Source organism: Haemorhous mexicanus, chromosome 1 (assembly GCF_027477595.1).
Source record: "Haemorhous mexicanus isolate bHaeMex1 chromosome 1, bHaeMex1.pri, whole genome shotgun sequence".
Lineage (NCBI taxonomy): Eukaryota > Metazoa > Chordata > Aves > Passeriformes > Fringillidae > Haemorhous > Haemorhous mexicanus.
This window is the reverse complement of record NC_082341.1, coordinates 24,807,900-24,827,768: the sequence shown is the minus strand read 5'-3', so window position 1 is coordinate 24,827,768 and position 19,869 is coordinate 24,807,900. Positions and strand designations below refer to the sequence as shown.

The 19,869-nt window shown below is 45.0% G+C and overlaps 1 protein-coding gene across 1 annotated transcript; it reads left to right on the top strand.

Annotated features, from left to right (window-relative positions):
- Window positions 1-4,332: 4,332 nt before the first annotated feature.
- LOC132325912 (serum paraoxonase/arylesterase 2) lies at window positions 4,333-19,005 on the top strand. The gene is made up of 9 exons (XM_059843452.1): window positions 4,333-4,465; window positions 7,902-7,972; window positions 13,208-13,263; window positions 13,816-13,981; window positions 15,069-15,195; window positions 16,017-16,217; window positions 16,819-16,900; window positions 17,412-17,540; window positions 18,466-19,005. The coding sequence occupies exons 1-9, from the start codon at window positions 4,392-4,394 to the stop codon at window positions 18,622-18,624; spliced, it is 1,065 nt and encodes a 354-aa protein (XP_059699435.1). The 5' UTR covers window positions 4,333-4,391; the 3' UTR covers window positions 18,625-19,005.
- The last annotated feature ends 864 nt before the right edge of the window (window positions 19,006-19,869 follow it).

Genomic DNA, 19,869 nt, shown 5'->3' with positions numbered 1-19,869 from the left:
TGTGGCAATGGCCCAGATGCTGTAGGAATCTCTGCTCCCAGTTTTTGAATGGGGAGCTGAGAAGTGGCTTTTAACAGGGCTAAAGAATGGAAGGTTTAAGAACATGCTGAGATATCTGAGCAGGCCATCTGCAATTTCCCCTTGATCAGCTAACAGGGTTAAAGTGGTGTTAGACCACAGCATCTGTAGAGAATCTTGTCATCCCCACAACCTGCAGCTTTAGAAGTGTTTTTCCTCATCTTTCAGTTGGCAAACGACAGGCTTTGCTTGTGATTTCTGCTTTCTTGCCTGCCAATTTTTATTTTTAGTTGAAGCTAGTTCAGCACCTGCATGTCAGCAGCAATCTGATGGATGTGGCCTTTACATTAACCCAATTTTGAGATCTGAATTCAGCAAAACCAGTGAGTTCAGTTTAAGACCTCACTAGACTTTCTTTGAACCTTTCCACACTGTGTCAACATCTTCTGCTTGTTTCTGCAGTGAAACTACAGCAACATCTTCTTTATCTTCACACACCCACATGCCCTTTTCTGAATTTCATTCAGTATTTGTAGAACAGCTGGGGGTCACTGAGCACTGCCTGACTCCTCAAGAGCTGTCAGTCAGATCTGCCCTCAATGCTCTCCAGAGCCTGGGGCCCTCAATGCCCTCCATGAACTGAAGGATCCACTTAATATTATCACATTGCACTGCAGGCTTTTGTATTTAGTCAGATCATCCCCCCAAAGTGCTCTAGAATCATATTCTAGACCTTTAATAGTGTAAATTCATTGTAAATACTTTGGCAATGCAGATATCAGTGGATATCAGATCAGACTTCAGATTAACATCATTATAGGAGACAGTAAAATCTGGATAAAAAGAGAGTTTTGGCTTTTAAAAAGTTTGTTTGGCAAAACATATTGTCTTTCATTAATGACTCAAGAAAGATGCATTTTTAAATAGTTGTGAAACCCAAATCTGTGTTTACATAACTTCTGTATCTTACCTGTTAAAAAAGATGATGATGAAATGAGATAGAGAAGCACATGTAAAGAGCTTATTTTTTACAAGTGAAAGACTTAACACTTCCAAAATTTTTAGCAGAAAAATTTCTCTTTACCTACAGTAATTTAAAAGCTGCCTTTTATTTTCTCAGTAAGCAGTTTCAGTTCCATCAGTTGGGAGAGACAGGGAGAGAGGAAGCCCAGGCATCTACAGTCTGCTACTTGTCCTACTTCATGCATGCTTCCCCAGATGGAATAAATCCACACTTGGACTTGTTTACTGAGGGTTTCTTTTCTTTCCTTGACTGTACAGGAGTCTAAATGACTAAATTAGCATGAGACTTTTCTTGTCTCCCTGCTCTGCTCACTTCCTCCACTACCAGGCTTGGTACATATCCCTCTCCAGCTGATTACGTGCACACAACTCATTCCTGCTTTAGTCATGATGCTGTGTGGCAGGAGGTCACCCCGAGTGCCCCAAAGCCAAGACCACAGGGGGGTTTGCAACACACTGGAAAGCAATCAGGAGTTTTCCAGCCCTGCTGCAGCCCCTTGGCCAGCTGGGGTTTGCTGGTGAGGGAAAGCCAGAGCAGATGTGACAGTGCCAGTGGGCACTGTCCCAAGACCCCAGGCTGGCTGGCATGTGCTGGGGAGGTAGGCTGCTGAGAAGCCCAGAGCCTTCCTTCAGTCAAGGGTGACTTGATAAGCAGAGACTTCAAGGGAGATTCATTCCATCTACCTTCAGGATCTGCAGAGCAGATTTCTGCACTTGAATTAGTCACTGCAGGCTCCTTTCCAATGAATGCAGAGAAATGTCCACTTCCTAGGAAAGATTTCTTGAGCTATTTTAGGCACCTTTTATATGAATTGCTACCTCAAAGTAACTGTTTTCCTGCTGTGACCACAAAGGGTGTCTAGGTGGCCTGACATCATCAAGAAGTATGGAAAAAGCACAACTCACTTCAAAGAAGTGACAGCAAAGTACTTGAATGATAACTCTTTTAGGGGTTACTAAAAAGGTAAGGCTCATCAAACTGAGCTAAAAATAATTAAGAGCTAGGAAAGAAACCTGGGGCATTTATCCAGCTTGCCCCCCATTTCCTTACTCTTCCTAAGCCCAGGCTTACTGTGTTTGTTAGCTGTTGAGCTGAACCCTCAATCTGACACAGGATGGCCACTCTTGCGATCTTACAACCATTGATGTTTTCATCATTCCTGCAGACACTGACATTTGATCAGATGAATTGCACCCATCTTGTCTCAAAATCGAGTTCTGGACAGCAAGCAGTATGTGCTTTTGAAATTAAACTGTAGTGTAAATAAATGAATGAAAAATATTATGCTGGGAAAGCGGTCTTGGTGTGAAACCTGAGATAAGAAACCAGCAGAATCTGGATTTTTGATCAGAGGTCAATCTGCATAACAGCAGGTCTGTTTGTGACAGACAGGATATACCTGATCTCCAAGGTCTTTGCCCAGTTAGAAGGGCTCACTGGAAGAGCTTTAAACTAGATTTGAAGGGGGAAGGGGATAAAACCAGTCTAGATAGAGACAAGCCTGGAGGCAGTACATCAATGTTTGATGGATGGTGTGCTAACATGCTCCTTTAGTCTGCGGCCTCAGTGGCAGGGGGTGGAGATGGATGGAGATCCACACAGCAGCAAAGATGCAGGTGTCATTGAGGTGTTAGAAATCACACAGGTGTGTGAAAATGGTCATGCGAGACTCAGGGCTTCTACCCCCAAGAAGGCAGTGGTAGCAACAGCCCAAAGCATCTGTGCCAGTGCATGCAGAATGGGCAATAAACAGGAGGAACAGGAATTGATTATGCAGCAGGAAAATTATGATACAGCTGCCATCATGGAAACAAAGTGGGGAGGCTTGCACAACTGGGGTATTGCAATGCAGCCCTGTCAGCCTGACTTCAGTGCCAGGGAAGATCATGGAGCAGATCATCTTGAGTGCCATCAAATGCAACAAGCAGGGGATCAGGCAAGCCAGCATGGACCGGCAGGGGATCAGGCCCAGCCAGCATGGGCTTCTGAATGGCAGATCCTGCTTGACCAACCTGTCGCCTCCTGTGACAGGGTGACCTGCCCAGTGGATGAGGGAAAGGCTGTGGATGTGTCTACCTAGACTTTATAAATCCTTTGATATCATTTCACACAGAATTCTCCTGGAGAAAATGTTTGTCGTTTGGATGGGTGCATGGTCCACTGGGTGAAAAAGCCGTCTGGATGGCTGGACCCAGAGAGTGGTGGTGCATAGAGTTAAATCCAGCTGGTGGCCAGCCATGAGTGGTGTTCACTGGGGCTCAGTATTTGTGCTAGTCCTGTTAAATATGTTTATCTGGATGTGGAAATCTGGCACACCCTCTGTAAGTTTGAGGCAACATCAAGCTGCGTGGGTGTTGATCTGCTGGAGGGTAGGAAGGCTCTGCAGCGGGATCTGAACAGGCTGGATCCATGGGTTAAGGCCAATCGTATGAGGTTCAACAAGGGCCAAGTGCCAGATCCTACACTTGGGTCACAGCAACCCCATGCATTTCTCACCAAAAACCTCATCTATCTATAATTTCAAAGTAACCAGAAGAGGGAAAAGGAGTATTCCATAACTGAGGGGAAAAGGTATTTTAGAGTTCCTTCTCTTCCCTGACACACTTTACTTGAAGTACTACTACTTGTGAAGCATCTGCTTGGCCTCGAGGGCAAGGGCAAGAAGAGCAGAAAAGCCCTTTTAAGTGATTGCTCAGGCATTCAGAAAAGTGCAAAGGATTGTGTGCAGGTGAGGACATTCACTGTGCAGGGAAGGGAAAGGTAACTGCTGAAGGAGGTCATTAGCCTGCCAAGTGTGTTCCTCCATAAAGAGGAAAGCACAGGGAGGCCAACACTGAATATGATGCAAAAGCAGATTACTGAATGGAGGAGCCCTGGGGCCCTGAGGTGGGTTCTGCAGCCCTTCTCCTGCGCAGAGGAGAAAGATACTGGTGGGAGGGTGGCGGTGGAAGAAACATAATTTGTGGGGAAACTCTGGTATGAGTGTACACTTCTTAGCGTGTACATCCCAGCAGAGGTGTACACGGAGTATCGAGCATTCCGCATCACGCAGTCTTGGTCTGACACACTTAGGTTTGCACAACGCACACATTTTTTATAAGGGAGCTGGAAGCTAGTCCACCTGCCTTTCCCAGGGGAGCCGTAGCATGGAGCCTGCGAGATCCGTGCCCGGCCCGGTGCCGGGTCTGGCGGGCGGGCAGCGCCGCGGCAGCGGGAGCGGCAGTGGCAGCGGGATCGGGCACGGCCGGGCGGGGCGGGGGCGAGGAGGCAGCGCCGGGCCCCGGGGGCGGGACGGGACGGGACGGGACCGGACGGGACGGGACGGGACGCGGCGGAGCCGGGAGCGGCCATGGGGAAGCTGCTGGCGGTGGCTCTCGTCGGGATAGCGGCAGCCTTGGCGGCGGAGCGGCTGCTGGCCTTCCGGTGGGTGAGCGGGTTCCGGAGCCGCGGGTCCCGGTGCCGGCGGGGCGGGACGGGGCTGAGCCCCCCCGGTGCGGGGCTGAGCCGGGCGGGGGCGGCGGGCGCTTCCCTCCCCCCTCCGAGCGGGAGGACTCGCAGCTCCTGGACTCTGGTACGGCGTAGCGAACGCCTGCCCTTGCACCAGCGCAGTGTCAGCCAGAGGGGAAGGGTTCTTCATCATCATCGCCCTCATTGCCGTCAGTATTATCAAGGGAGCCGCTTTTCCCAGAGAAGATACAGGCACTTGTGATGCCCTTTTCATCTGATTTCGGCATTAACTAACTTCGGGACCATATATGCAGCGGAAATGCCCTTTCACTGAGTGGACGTGAAATCCTCCCCAGGATGATGGGAGCAAGGGGGACAAGCAAAGAAGGTGCCCGGGGCAGGGGGTAGTACCTCTGTTTTTATAGAGCCTGCAGTTAACAGGGATGTGCCAAAATGCTGTCTGTAAATTTACCTCTTCTCCTGCCGACTGGCCAAACAGTCACTCCAAATAGTTTGCCAGAAACTTGGGTTATGCTCTACCAAAGCTGGCCTCTGGATAACAGTAGCCCCTATGAAAATGAGGTTTCCTGTGATGGAGCCCAGACTTTGGTGATCCTATGCTGTGAGCTGAAATACCCAGCCATGTCATGCTCCATATCACACACCTCATGCCATGAGGTATGAATGTGAACACTGGTGTTACAGCAGCTTCTGTCCTGAAGGCTCCCAAATGTGTCACTGGTCCTTTCAGGTCAGAAGTGATGCTGAATTACTGTATTGGAAGGTGACAAATTTGCTTACTTTCACAAGGACTCCTAATGCCCGATTTCAAAGCAATGACATCCAGCTAATTGAACTTTAGTTAGATAGTAATTGTACCTAATTATAGAAGGAGAGCTTTACTGCCTGAACCCTGGTGTCTGTCACGGATGATGGCTGCACTGAATCCACCACAAGTGTTATTGGTGGTAGCCACGGTGGTAACAGAGCCCTCCTGTCCTGGAGTTGCATGAACTGGGACAGCAGAACTGGAAGATACTCCCAGGCTTTAGTGGGGTGAGCCATTTCAAAGTGCTGTGAGGAGCAGAGGACTCCACCTCTCCTCCAAACTGAATGAACAAGTGAAACATTAGTAACCTGGTAAAGGAGAATCTCTGTAAAGAAGCAGGATCCCCCTGTCTCTGTAGTTCTCTGTGGGTTTTTTCTGTGTGCTCTGTTTTCTGCAAACTGCAATGTACCAGCAGTCTTAAGACAGTTGCCAAGTTTGGAAACACACAACTTCAGATCACAAAGTACTCTAAAAGTAATTTAACGCAGTCTTGAGAGGAGAAACTGTGGGTGGTGTTAGCTCTTGCCAAGGGTCTTTTTTATTCATCCCCTACCCAGAGGGCAAGAATCCAGCAAAGACTTTCCTTCTGAATTTGTTAAAAGATCCCAGAATCAAATCCCAAGTGATTCATGATTGGTTAGTCTAGAGCTGAAGAAAACTAATAGAGAGAGGTCTTTGAATATGGAATGGCTTCCTTCTGAGGGAAAGGGAAGGCCTGTGGTCTGTGTCCCATGAAGTAGGGCAGCAGCTGGCGGACTCAAACCTGGAAAGAGAAACTGTGAGGGAAAAGGTGCCAAGCACTGGACTTGCACCAGGTGGCAAAAACTCTTGCTTTCTTTGAAGTTGCATCCAGCGCATATTGCAGGTCTTCCATATTCCAGGCCGTTCCTAGTATGGCCAGTTAGTAATCTTGGCCATCTGGCTGTGTGGCTGAGGCTGTCTGAGCTAGATAAACTGACACATTTTGGAAAAGCCTCTATATATGCTGCAGGCTTGTAACTGGTGTCCTTTTGAATTACTCTCATTCCAGCCCATGAAGTGTTTCCCTGGGAATGCTGTCGGGATATCATCATCCCTTGCTGGTTGCTGGCTGAGTTCCTGCTGTGCTTTTGGCTCAGGGGGGTTTGCAGCCTGCCTGGGAAAAGCTGGTGAAAATAGGGAAGGGAAAAACCCTAAGCAGGCAGCAGTGCAACTTCAGGCAGGATCCCCCTGAGCCACCCTCGAGGGCTTGGTGGGTTTGGCTGTGCCAGGATGCCGGTGGGGAAGGGGGCAGCAGGGAGACATCCCTCCTGTGCTGTTTGTGGGCTGGGAGCCAGCACTGTGATCTCTGTCAGTTCTCTTGTGCTGGGAGAGAGGGCTTGGGAGGGTTTAACTTGGCTCCTTTCCTTTGCAGTTGTCTGCACTTTTTGCCGTTTTTCTTATTTTCTTTTGGTCTTATATTAACAACCTGTGTCAGTGATACAGCATTGAAGCAATTTACATTTCATATTTAAGTGATTAAAAAAATGCAGGACTGACATACCATGTAGTGCTCAGCTGTATCACATATTTTTCATATCACTGACTGATACTGCTGTTTACTTTATGTTTATGCCTAAAACCATAACATAAACATGGCAAGGTTTTGCTATGGGATCTTTGTGTTAAGAATTTCCTACGATTGCAGCAATAGCCTCCACATATGCATATGATAGTCATGCAAAAGAGTTACTGTGTTAGGTTAAATGCTTCCTTCTGGGCAGAAAAAAAAAAAAGAAAGAAATACTCTAGCACACTAGAATACATAGAAATGCAACGTATTTTCTTGTGTCACTGCAGACCAGCATGGTCAAACCTCCTGGTGGTTGTGAGGTGGTGTTCATGCAGATCTGCAAACAACTTGGAACAGAGGAAACGGAGACATACAAACTTGTGTCTGCCTGTCTGTGTCTGTTTGTCCAGTGAAGTATGAGCCAGAGGTGGAATTTCATGCACACTCATGAATGAAATAAGCATTGATTAAGGGTAATGTTTGGGGTGGTTACCAGGAGTGAAGAGGAGAGGACGGTAATTGCTGAAAACCATACTACCAACTCCTGCTTGTTCTAAGGGAAAGAGTGCTCCTGCCTTGCAACAGTGCTATTGCTACCTTTGAATGTAGACAAAAAATGAAGAAAGTGCAACTGCTGGTGGCCTGGTCACCAAAAATAGGCAGTGGGCTGCAGTAGAAGATTGCCCTCTCCTCATGTGAAACGTCAGCCCTAACTGCAGGGTGCTTCTATATTTAGGTGTCTGAAACCTGAAGAAAATGTGGTTATGTTCTCATCTGAGCTGAAGTGGGTCATGAAAGCTTGTTGTTGAAGCTCATGAACAAAATGAAGTTTCTGAAGTTACTCAGAGTAGAAGAATCACTTAATCCTTGGTCGTGTGTAACCATTGCAGCGATTTGGAGCAGTTCATGTTGTTGGTTCTGGAGACTGCTTATTCAGTATTTTAAGGCTGATTTGTTGCTGCAATGTGGCAGACAATAAAACTGAAAACTGGGAAAGTTACCTGTTTTCAAACTGGCTGTGTGCTGTTTAACCCTGCTCTTTCCTCTTGCAGGAACAGACTCAATGCCTCACGGGAAGTAACCCCGGTGAGCCTCCCGAACTGCCGGCTCATTAAAGGGATCGGTACGTGCTCAAAATAACTGAGTGCATTGCTTTTGTCCAGCCTCTTGTGTAATGGCTTCTTAAAGCCAGCTTCCAAGCCTGATCCCAAAAACAAACTGCTAATTTGACTTTGATTTGCTGCTTGGACTTGGAGGTAGGGAGAAACTGCAGGAAAAATAGTACTGAAAAACTAGCTGGGTATAAGTTGGTATTAAGTTTCTTTTCCTTTTCTTAAAATTGAGTACCTTGCACACACTTCTCCTTTGCTAAGTCACTTAGAAAATTATTTGGCTTTTAGATGAGGGTGTGCTGGCTCTTCAGGCAGGTACCTACAGGAGGCTGTCAGCTGGTTACGCCTTGGAGATGGGAAATGCTGCAAGGGTGTGTGAAAAATGCCAATCACTTGTTTTTAAAATTTTAAAAGTTTAATAGTAATAAAATGGCTATAAAAACAGTAATACAATTAAAGTAATAATAATTTGGACAATTTGAATTAGGACAACATGAGACAATAGAAACAGAGTTACGGATGTCCAGGTACCTTTTTCTGGGCAGCAGAAGCCCGAAAAAGGACCCCCATTAACAAAGGATTAACCCTTAAAAACAATATTGCATATTCATGCACTTCATACATGATGCATAAATTCCATTCAAATACAGCATTCTGTCTGGTCATCATCAACTTCTTCCTCCTAATCCTAAAGGCGTCATCCTGCCCGAGCGAGGTGGGAAGTTCGTTTCTCCTGATAATGGAGCAATAAATTCTCTTTCTCTGAAAGATTTAGGTGTCCTGTGACTGCTATCTCAGTGCGAGTCCTTTCTTTAGGAAAAAAGTATCCTACATAGCATAGCTTCTATTTTAACATTTTGTTATAACTTAAAATTATATTTAACACACTACTTAAGAAAATTAATACAGCATTACTTTCTAACACAACACATATAATATTAATTTTAATATTTGCCAAAAGCCAATCATAAAAATACGCATTTTTCACGGGTGGAAGCCTTAGGAGAAGGCCATAGGCGCATGTTGAAGGAGCAGCTGCTAAGTGCCAGCTAGGCTGCCCCTCCTTAGCGCCGCATTTTGGGATGCTCGGGAGCCGGCTGGTGCCGCGGGGCCGGGGGCGGGCGGGAGCTCGGCGCGTTGTGCAACGCAGCTGTGCGGTTCCAAAGAGCGAGGGGTCATGTTTGTCATCCGAGTCTGGTTTGCAGAGAGGTTTTACAGAGTGGCTGAAATGTTGACTTTGTACTTTGGTCCATGTGTTTAGCACACAGCAATATTTATTGTTTTTTTTCTCTCCACTTAGGATAACCAGTTTATACAATTGATAGCTTTGAAATAGATTGTTTTTTTCTGTTTCCCTTTCTCCCAGAAAACCTCAATGCAGGCTTGATGGCTAAGGATTTTCCCCTCCTTAGTATTTTTGGAAACAGCTTAAATTACGCTGAAATTTGTCCGGATTTTTCATGTGTAAAAAGTCGTTAGATGACCTTTTACAGCCTTGCCTTTGAGTTTGCTGAGTCAGTGAGTTGATTTCATAAATCTTCTTTCTTCCTTGTGTCAGGATTCAAACATCTTTATAAAGTCAAATTGCTGCTATGAATGTGTATATGCTGTGCTTGAAAATGCGTACAGAAAAATATTGTTTTAAAAAATTTTTCCAGGTCTTCTAGATTAAGCTGTAATTTACTCATACAAGAGTATGAATGATGCTTGTTTGGTGGTGATTGATATAAAATAATTTCTGAGTAATTTCTTAGGCATATCACTATTGCAATCTTTATAAGACTTTTTTGCAACATGATTGTTCTGTTGAGGAAAGAAGGAAACCTGGAAAATAAAAATAGAGTTGAGTTTCATTTCTGAACAGTATCTTGATTTTTGTGCCTGACATTAACATGCAGATTAGGTTATTTCTGAGAACCTGTCTCTGCTTGGAGGCAGTGGATCCATTTACAGAGCTTTGTTTCTGCTTCTTGCTGGCTCCTCTCACGCTGCCCCTTCACACAGAGAACTGCACCTTGCCTTGCCTTTGCTCTGCAGTTTGCTGCTCAATAGAAAAATAAAAATGCCAAAAATTAGTTCAGCAGGCCCAGTGTGGCAGAAAGAGAAGTAACAAATGATTGTGCAAACTAAAAAGTTGGCACGTTCACTCAAACATCTTCTAAAACTCATTTGCTGTGGCCAGGGGGCTTTTATCACTCAGGGTGACCAAGGATCCCCCCTAAAGCTTAAATGCTGCCTAGGTAGTACTGTTCAGACATGGGGTTCTGCTGTACTTGCCTGGGTGACTTTGTCTAAGGGTGTCTTTGTACATGGATGTCTTGGCCTCCTGAGCCTTTTTCCTTTAAAGTGCTAAGATAAAGCTGAATAAACATCCTGTCTTTATTTTAATGTTTTTATCAGTTCTTCTGAACTCTTGAATGCAGCATAGGTCCCAGAGCTGAATCATCTGGATCTGAGCAAAATGATCTTAATCTATCCATTCTGTACATGGAGGAGCAGACCTCTGGTACAGTCAATGATATATTAGTGATGCATCTCTAGTAAGTGAAGCAAGCACAGAGTAAATGGGAGACTTCTCTAGTGGACCTTTTTCTTTCTGCACAGTTGCATCTTTTCTGTATCTTCCTAAAGACTTTAATCTATTCTGCTTTTCAAATATTGTGCAATATAAGCACAGATGCAAACACTGAACAAACAAAAATTGCAGCTTGTCCTAAGCCTCATTCTCAAATATGTAGGAAAGGCTGTATTTGTAGAATAAACACTAACTTCTGATTTTTATTGATGCCTTATCATGTTACTGGTTTATAATAAACTAACTATATCTCCTGTACTAATTCCTAAAGTTCAAGAAGCTTCTACAGAAGTTTCTAGAAATACTTGCATCTTGGAACAATTTGTGGGATATGGGCAAAACAGTGTCACACTTTTGGACATGAAATCCAGATGGGTTTTTTGTTAGATACAGCTGCAGAATGCATCATACTGAGATAAAATAAAGAACAACAAAAAGCCAACATTTCTAGAGTAGGCAGCAGTTTTTCACACTATCTTTTAATTTCTCTTAAATGCCACCACTCTTCAGATAGTGCCATGGACAAGCTGGGCTCAGTGATACCATTAAACAACACAGTGCATCCAAGTGATACCTAAGGAGTCAGCTCGTAACTCTCCTGGCCCACAGGGCTCCTGCAGCAGCAGCAGCAGCACAGAGCCCTCCCAAAAGGGCGTGCAGAGAGTCCCTGAGCTTCCCGGCTGTGTGCCTGCAGCCCCTCCTCGGCAGCGCTGGGTCAGCAGGGCTGTGCTGAGTCAGCATTCCACCGCTCTCCTGAGCCTCCGGCTTTCGCACATTCCAGGACCTGGCCATGGAGCGCCCAAAATGTGCTTTGCTGGGCAGTTTCTCTTGAAGCAGCTGGGTGCAGGGCTCTCAGTGTGCTCCTTCCACCGGAAACTTGTAGTTTTTAATCATCTGCTCCCAATTAGCCTGCTCATCTTTCTGCTTGGCAGCCTCACCGACTCGGTAGCGATAAATGATTATATCTCTGTTTATTCACTCACCAGTGTGTGCTGCCAGTAAAAGCTGTCTGTCCAGCTCATGTCACCATGGCAATTGAGCCTCTCAGCACTTATTTATGCTATTAGCTTTGCAGCAATCCTGGGAAGTGGAGAATTACCACTAACTCCATTTTATAAATTAACCCAGGCTTGGAGAGACTGGGGCAAAGGAAAGGATTTTGTGGCTCAAACCAGAGTGTAAGCTGAGCTGAGAAAAACAAACAAACAAACAAACAAAAAAAGCCCAAATTCAAAACTTTAATTGGTAAATACAGGCTCTAAGTGTTTCTGGACACATCAGTGCAAATGTTGTCTCTTGCTTGAGTTAGTCAAAATTCAGAACCAAAACCCAGGGTGGGATAACAGCTGACTCCTCCCAAAATGCATCTTCAGAGGTTTTGCTTTTCAGAAGGCAGGGATACTCTGCTCATTGCCATCAGGGGATGGAGCAGGAACTTGCTGAGGCTGAGGAGGAGCTGGGCCCAGCCAGAAGTGAGAAGTTGTGCCAGTGCATCTTCCCAGGGCTGAGCTGGGGAGGAACTCTCCTGGATGGGTGAATCTGAGGTTCTGGTTCCTCTTTGCAGAGGCTGTCAGTGATCCCAGGATCAATTACAGCCCAGGCAAACCAGTGCTTGGATAAACAGGAGTTGCTTAAAAGCAAACAGCAAACCCAGCTCAAATTTGCTTCCTTGGGAAGAGGTGTTGAGGTGCAGGGGACTGTGTGACCCATGCAGGCTCACACGTGGTTATGGCAAAGCAGGAGGGGGTGTGGAGACATGGGACAAGCTGGGTGGAAAAACCTTGTGTTGATGGCTCTGATAAAGAAAACCTACCGAAGAATTTTCCTTAAGCAAGTGCTCCTGAGGGGTTTCCCTCGTCATCTGGAAAGTGAGGTGTGAGGAATGCTGGTTTTGCTGGTGATTTGGAGAAGAGAGGGGAGGCTTCTCAGAGGAGTGGTGAAATGTGGGATGGCAAAAGGCCTTCAACATTGGACTAAAAGCTCTTTGGAGAGTGCTTTATGAAAGCCTAAAATTGCTCAAATGTTCTTACTAAAGAGTTTTTATTTTATCTTCCTTTCTTAAAAAGGAAAAATATTACAGGAGCTACAGGAAGTGGCAGTATTGGAAGTGATTACCTGTAGCTGAAAGTGAGGTCTAACTATGAAAACCCATAGCTATTATAGATATAGTAGGTTCTCTGTCACTTGAGAGCTTTAACTAAATATTTGGCGATCCATTTTTGTGAAGTGTCTGTGCTCAATCAGGAGAATTAGCGTGCACAATTCCCACAGATGCTTTATGCAAGCCTGAGGCCTGAGTCACGGGTATGGTCCTGCCCTGGAAACCTCCATGCCCACACTAATTGCTTGCTGCAGAACTCATCCTCAGGAGCTGGTGATTCATCCCACACCTGGTGATTCATCTCACAACATCTGGGGGCACCTGGAGCTGGGCAGGGGCACCCCTGGGCCCCCAAAAAAGGTGAACCCCAGTACTATTTCCTAACCCCATGTGCTGTCTTCTGCTACCACTTTTAATGCAGTGGCCAAACTTTTCCACCAAACATCGTCATGTGTGTGGTCATACCAGAAAGGGTCATTCATGAGAGCTGGAATTGTACTTAAAGGAGATATTTTCCAATGGGAAATGCTTAATGTCACCTGAAAACCCCTGTTTATCTCTGCTTTACAGAAACTGGTTCAGAAGACATCGATATACTTCCCAATGGACTGGCTTTCATCAGCTCTGTAAGTTCCCATGCCACCTCCCCATGCTGGGCCTTGCCTGCTTCCTTATCTGCAGAAGCCAGAAGTGAAAAGAGCAGGGGGGGCTCTTTCCTACAAGTCTGACTGGCTCCCAAAGGACAGCCCAGTCTTGTGTTGGCTTAGCTGTCATTCCCCTCAGCAGGCGTGCTTCTTGACACAGAAGTGGTGTTGGTGGCTCTGACACAGGTGTCCTATCACACTGACTCACCTGGCCACGTAACCTTGGCTTTCTGTCATGCTACTTCATTGAAATGTTGAAATGTCAGTCCTCTTCCATGTTAAGAATCTGTGTTAATTCCCTAACTTTAAAAAAAAAAAAAAAATCAAATTTATGTATCAATTTTGCTGTTCCTGATTTTTTTTTTAACCTTTAGGAGATAAGTTTTCAACCTTTTCTTTGCAATTATTATGGCTGGCCATGGGACATCCTCAGGTGTGCTTGCAAGCCTGATCAAGGCCCTGGCTTTTTCAGTCCTGTGATGCTCTTGTTTACCTTTCATCTGGGAATTATTCTCTTATGTTTGGATTCTACAGGGCTTGAAATATCCAGGATTAAAGAGCTTTGCTCCAGATAAGCCAGGTGAAATATTTTTGATGGATTTGAATGAAGACAATCCCCGAGCAGTGGAACTGAGAATCAGCCGAGGGTTTGATCTGGCATCCTTTAACCCTCATGGAATCAGCACCTACATAGACAGAGGTAAAGAGCTCGAGATGGTGGCAAATATCAGCCTAGAGAGCACAATCAGAAATCCCTTTGCAGCCTTGCCCTGCACCCCCAATGGTGGTTCTTGCTGGGAGACAAAAAGGTTTGGGGTTTTTAACCTTTTTTTTTGCTCTTTTCTAAATGTCAGTTGCTAAAGGAAACACACTTGCACATAATTTCAGTCTGTCTGAAACAGAAGTATGCCCTGGATATTAAAATGAAAAAAAAACGTGGTAAAAGTTAGGGTCAAAAACCATAGAAAATTGATTTTACATTTACATCTGTCTCATGTTCGGTTCAAATGTTTTGAGGAGATACATCCTTCACTGACTAGTAGTGCCCAGAACGGAAACTTTTGTGGCAAAACAGTAAATTATCATCTCTCTGTAAATTACCAAAACCTCTGTTACTCTTTGGCCAAGCCAGGTTCTCTTCTCCAAGATATGTTCTCCTACGTCTGGCTCTGACTACCAAGAAAGTATCTTTTCCCCTGTCCTTTCATTGAGGGTTTTAGCAGGGCAAGTAGAATTCTGCAAATATAAAGAAAACAATTGCTGCAGCTTGACCTGCATGCCCATACAGTCACCCTTTAAGGGAAGGTGTTGGAAAAATCAGTGGTGGCTAATGTGGGGTCCTACCAGTAGGGCTGGGCAGATGGGCTGCAGCTTTGCATGGAATGCAGGGGAAGGATGCTCCTTCCACTCTCCCAGGGGATTTGGTAGACAAACCCAAGAGCCCAAACTGCCTTGGCCACAAACCCTTCTTCCAGCTGACTGGGGCTGTTTTACAGATTGTAAAACCCAGTGGCTTGGGTATAAGGATGAAGTGGTAGTTTCTTTCTTCCTTTGTTATTATTGACAAAGCAGTTCCCTGTAGAGCCAGCCTTGGAGAAAAGCAGCTGGAGATCTGGATCCAGTTGCAGAGGCATCTTGCAGAATGTGGGCACTCGTCCCTCTGCTGAGCCATGGGACAAATGCACCAAACCCAGCACGTGCTCTGTGCTCGAGGCTGCCCCAGGGCTGGGGTGCTCAGTCACACAGGCTGCTGCCCAGAATTCAGCTGTTTCCATTTCTTTTCCAAGATGACACCGTGTACCTCTTTGTTGTGAACCATCCCCACCAGAAGAGCACAGTAGAATTGTTTAAATTTGTAGAAGATGACAATTCTCTTGTACACCTGAAAACCATTCGACATGACCTTCTGACAAGGTACTGGACTCAAATACACTCTTTCTCCAGATCAGGCTGCATTGGTGAAATCCAATGTAGGATGACTTTTGGGTTTAGGCTATTGTTAATATATTTCCTCTTTAACCAGCATGCCTGTTTCTCTTACTGATTATTTCTTATCTGTGTAATCAAAAGCAGTGTTTCTTCAATCTCTTCTCTAAATTAGATTTTTAATAGTTGTATCACTAAATTAGTCTTAAGCGCTGTGGTGATTGATGCCAGTGAATTAGCTTGGCATTCATTTCTCCTTTGTTCATGTGACCCGCACTCAGGTCATTGCAGATATGAGTCTCCAAATATTTTATTGTCAGGATTTCCTCCACTGTAAAATGGAACATAGATTCAGCTTTTTCTGTTTTCCTTATTTTTAATACAAAATTTTTTTGGTCTGTCCTACTGCAATATGGTTGTAAAATAAACAGCCAGATTGATAAAGTTGTCACAACACCTACCTGCTCTCTGATTTCTACTTGAATGTAATGAAAAAGAAAATAATACTAAAAATACTACTACTAATGAAAAAAAAATTCCATTTACTTATAGACAGGTAGCCAGATCTCTAGCTGATGCCCTATGGCCCTATTCAGATCTCAGCACTGCACTGTCCTGGATCATAGAAAATAGAAGTAAAAAGGATCTAAATAATTTGGTGACTACGTGAAGTACATCTATAAATGCAGCCTCTTTATGGGTATTGATGACCATGTCCTGACTGTATTCTGGGCAGTCTTAAAATGCTACTTCATATCTCTCATTTATTTTTTTTTTTAATTTCTTTATTCTCTTTATTTCTTTTTTAGTGTGAATGATATAGTAGCCATGGGACCAGACAGCTTCTATGCCACCAATGACCACTACTTCTCTGACTTCCTCTTGGTGTTCTTAGAAATGTTCTTGGGTTTAACCTGGTCAAATGTTGTTTACTACAGTCCAAAAGAAGTTAAAGAAGTAGCATCTGGGTTTTATTCAGCCAATGGAATTAACATTTCACCTGATAGAAAGTAAGTTTTTCCTTACGTTAGGTTTTGTATGATCACACGGAAGTATCTGGAGATCTTAATTTGTACACCTGGTACCTCTGTGGTCAGGTGTCTGACCTGGTTCATGTGAGGCAAGGTGCTGCCTGTGCAGCACAGAGTGTTGGTAGCACAGAAGTTTGTGCCTTGGTGTTTAGCAGCAGTGTTTGCTGCATTGTGTGGTACCTTATAGGCAATAAGGTCAACAGTTGCTGTATTTTAACCTGCTGGTACAGGAGTTTGTGTGTCTTGCTTGCAAGGATTAATGGGGCAGGGTTTCTGCAAGCAGGGAGTGCTCTACAGTCCTACACCTGTATGACTGAATCAACCAGTCCTGTGGTGTGGACAGGTGATTTAGAAAAAAATAAATTGTAATTGTGATTTTCTAGCTCCAAGGCTTATTTCAGTGTCATAATGGAAAAACTGGCACAGTGTGAAGCTACACTGGCACCTCAGCAGGTTGGCTTCATTGCCCTGTGGTTGGCTTGCAATGTCTGTTTTTGTGTGGGCTTGCACAGGAGGAACTGTCTAGTTTTGGTGTCTGCTTACTGATATGTATTCAGAGGTGCTTTTCTTTCTTTTGAAGGTACGTCTATATTGCAGATATATTGGATCACAGTGTCTATGTCATGGAAAAACATGCTAACTGGAGTTTAACCCATGTGAAGGTAAAGTGCTGCTGTTCTGTAAAAAAGAGGCAGATGTGGATTTTGGACAGAATAGTTTGATGAATGCTTGAGATTTCGGCATCATCATCTGTAAAGTTCTGATCTGGGTGGCTCCTACTGTGGGTTTGCAGAGGTGTCTGCATACCCTGTTACAGAGCTTCAGATCTTCCACCCTCCCACCACCAACAGGGAGGAATCTTTGGGTATGCTGTGGAGCTGTAGTGGAAGTGTGCCTCAGGCAGTGTGGGTCAGAGCATTGAAAGCATCCACAGAGGTGTAGGTGTGAATGAGCTGTTGGGGGAAGCTCAGAGCAGCAAGCAGGTTCCTCACAGCACAGGGCTGGGGCTGATGCACACCAGGGGAAAAGACAAACAGAAGTAGGGGGAGAAAGTATTTCTTAAGAAAAAGCAGTCTAAGTTATGTCAAATTAGACAAGTCTGTTGGTTATATTGTAGTTTACTTCCAGAATCTCTGATATATTTAATTTTTTGGTTTTTTCTGTGTTGGCTAGACGCTGCAGCTGGACACACTGGCTGATAACTTGTCTATTGACCCTCACACTGGAGACATCTGGACAGGATGTCATCCCGATGGGATGAAGCTGTTCTACTATGATCCTGAAAATCTTCCTGCATCTGAGGTGCCTTTTGGGAGACATCACTGGTCTCTTGGCTATGTCTGTGCCAGAAAGTTGTTTTGTTCAAATTATGCTGGTAGAACTTAACTGCATTTCATAGAAAGTGCCTGGCACAAAGTGCTTTTGTTAAGGCAAAGACCAAGCTGGCCTCTGCTCTCAAGTGAGAGCCTGAGCAGTGTATACTCATTGACAAACACCTATTCAGATCCTTGGGCAACAACTAAATTATTTCCAACCAGTAGCTCAGTCACTCTGGACTCCTCAGGCCGCTTTCTGTGCAGCTGTGGACATGCACACAGATTCTGATGAGCTGCATTAATTACTGAGCCAGCACCTCTGGGCCAAACTGAATATAATTGACTGAGTGCAAAGTGTGACCAGAAACGTTTCCACAGGAATGACTAATTTGTGCAAGTGTGGTTCATCTGTAGGTAACACTGTAATTCCTCTTTCTATGAAATCAGGGAGGTACTGGCAGTGGGGTGATGGTGGCTACAAGTGCAGCTGGCTGCTGTCCATTGGATTTCAGCCTTGTCTGAAGCTCCCTGTAAGACACTTCTCAAAATTACCATGTTCAATAGCTACAGATTTCCGATACTAGGCAGTTGTTTACTCTGTCTGGGAAAAACATGAAAATAAGAAGATATTAACCAACTCTTAGTCTGGAAAAAAAAGTGCACATTGCTAGTTGTGGGGATGACTGCCTGACTTACAGATGTTGCACAACCACTTAAAAAAAAATTAAAAATCAGTATTTATGGACCGTGCTTCACTAAAGGCCCTCTCAGAGGAATCACATGGTTGCAATTAGCAGCAGCTGGTCATCCTAACTAATTTGTTTAAGTTAACATGCTGATGTTCCCCCTCTCCCTGGAGCATTTTCACCTGTGCCCATTTCAACAGCTGTATCCTCCCCCCGCTCTGGCAGGTCCTGCGCATCCAGAACATCCTCTCGGAGGAGCCTGTGGTGACTCGTGTCTACTCTGACAATGGCTCTGTGCTGCAGGGGAGCTCAGTGGCATCCATCTACGAGGGAAAGCTGCTCATTGGCACAGTCTTCCACAGAGCTCTCTACTGTGATCTATAGCTCCTCACAGGCAAGACCTGCTGCCGTGGAAAGGATTTCATTCCTTGGGAACTCACTTAGTTTCTGCTAGATCTGCTAACAGCAAGACTGTTCCAATAAAGGTTAACTACAGTAATGGAAATGTATTTTAGCCTTCCTCTCCAAAGTGAGACTTCTACACAATAGTAAAGGACATGGAATTGAAGGTGAGAAATTAGTTTACCTGTGTAATGGGGAGGACCCCATGTTGTTAACACAGGGTAACCTTGAAGTTCAGTTTCAGATTGTAAATGACTAAACTGTCAGACACAGAACTATGTGCTGGCTGGATTCCTGGTTTCTTGTTTGGTTGTTTTTTTCCCCCATGAGAAAACTGATTTTGTAAATGAGAATTGCTGACTACCAGTGTGGTGTGCATTCTTGTCACTGACCCCTGGGCCTTCCCACAGACTGTGCTAGGGGTTTTTCTTCCAAACCTTCCTGTTGGCTTTCCCTAATGCTTCCAAAAAAAACTGGAAGGAGAATAAATGTCATTTCAGTCTCATTCATTTCCCCTTCCCCACCTTAAAGCCATTTCCCAGCGTTACTTCAGTTTCATAAATTTGTTTTAATCCGATGAGAAAAGAGTAGGGCATCACTTTCAAGAGGTTTCTGACTGGGTCTTTCAAAGGGAGTTTAGAAAAGCTTTTTTTTCTCTTAAAGGAAACATCTCCTGCACACCTTCAGCAGGAAGTGCATTAGCAGTTACTATTCTGTCACTACAGAGGGAGCATTTCTGGGCACTGCGCAGCGACTCTCCCGAGCCATGGTCACACATGTTCTGTGTTTGACTTCAGCTGGTGTGGAGCTGATTCCTGCAGCACTGCCGTGCACCAGGCAGCCCTTCAGGTTTACCTGGCCTCAGTTACTGGCATTTTGCACTGCCAAAAGCCCCCCAGGTTTCCTTCAGCTGGTGTTCTTGTGATGATGTTAGCAGTCATTTGCAATGAACTGAACTCAGTGTCCTTTGAAGCTGGAGCTCATGGAGTGAGCTCTTCTTGCATTAGTGTAGATGCCCTTATCCTCAGAGCAGCTCCTGCTGTACTTTCTGAGTTCCCAGCTGGGATCAGCTCTCCAGTTTTGTGAGAGCTGCTGACATTCAGCTAAAGGCTCTGTGTTACATGTGGGGATCTCTCCTGCTGGGGTTGCCACTGTGCTGCCTGCACCTGCCTGCACTGGCCCTTTTCAGCATCTTGGCAGCCCCTCCAAATGCTGCCACCAGACAGA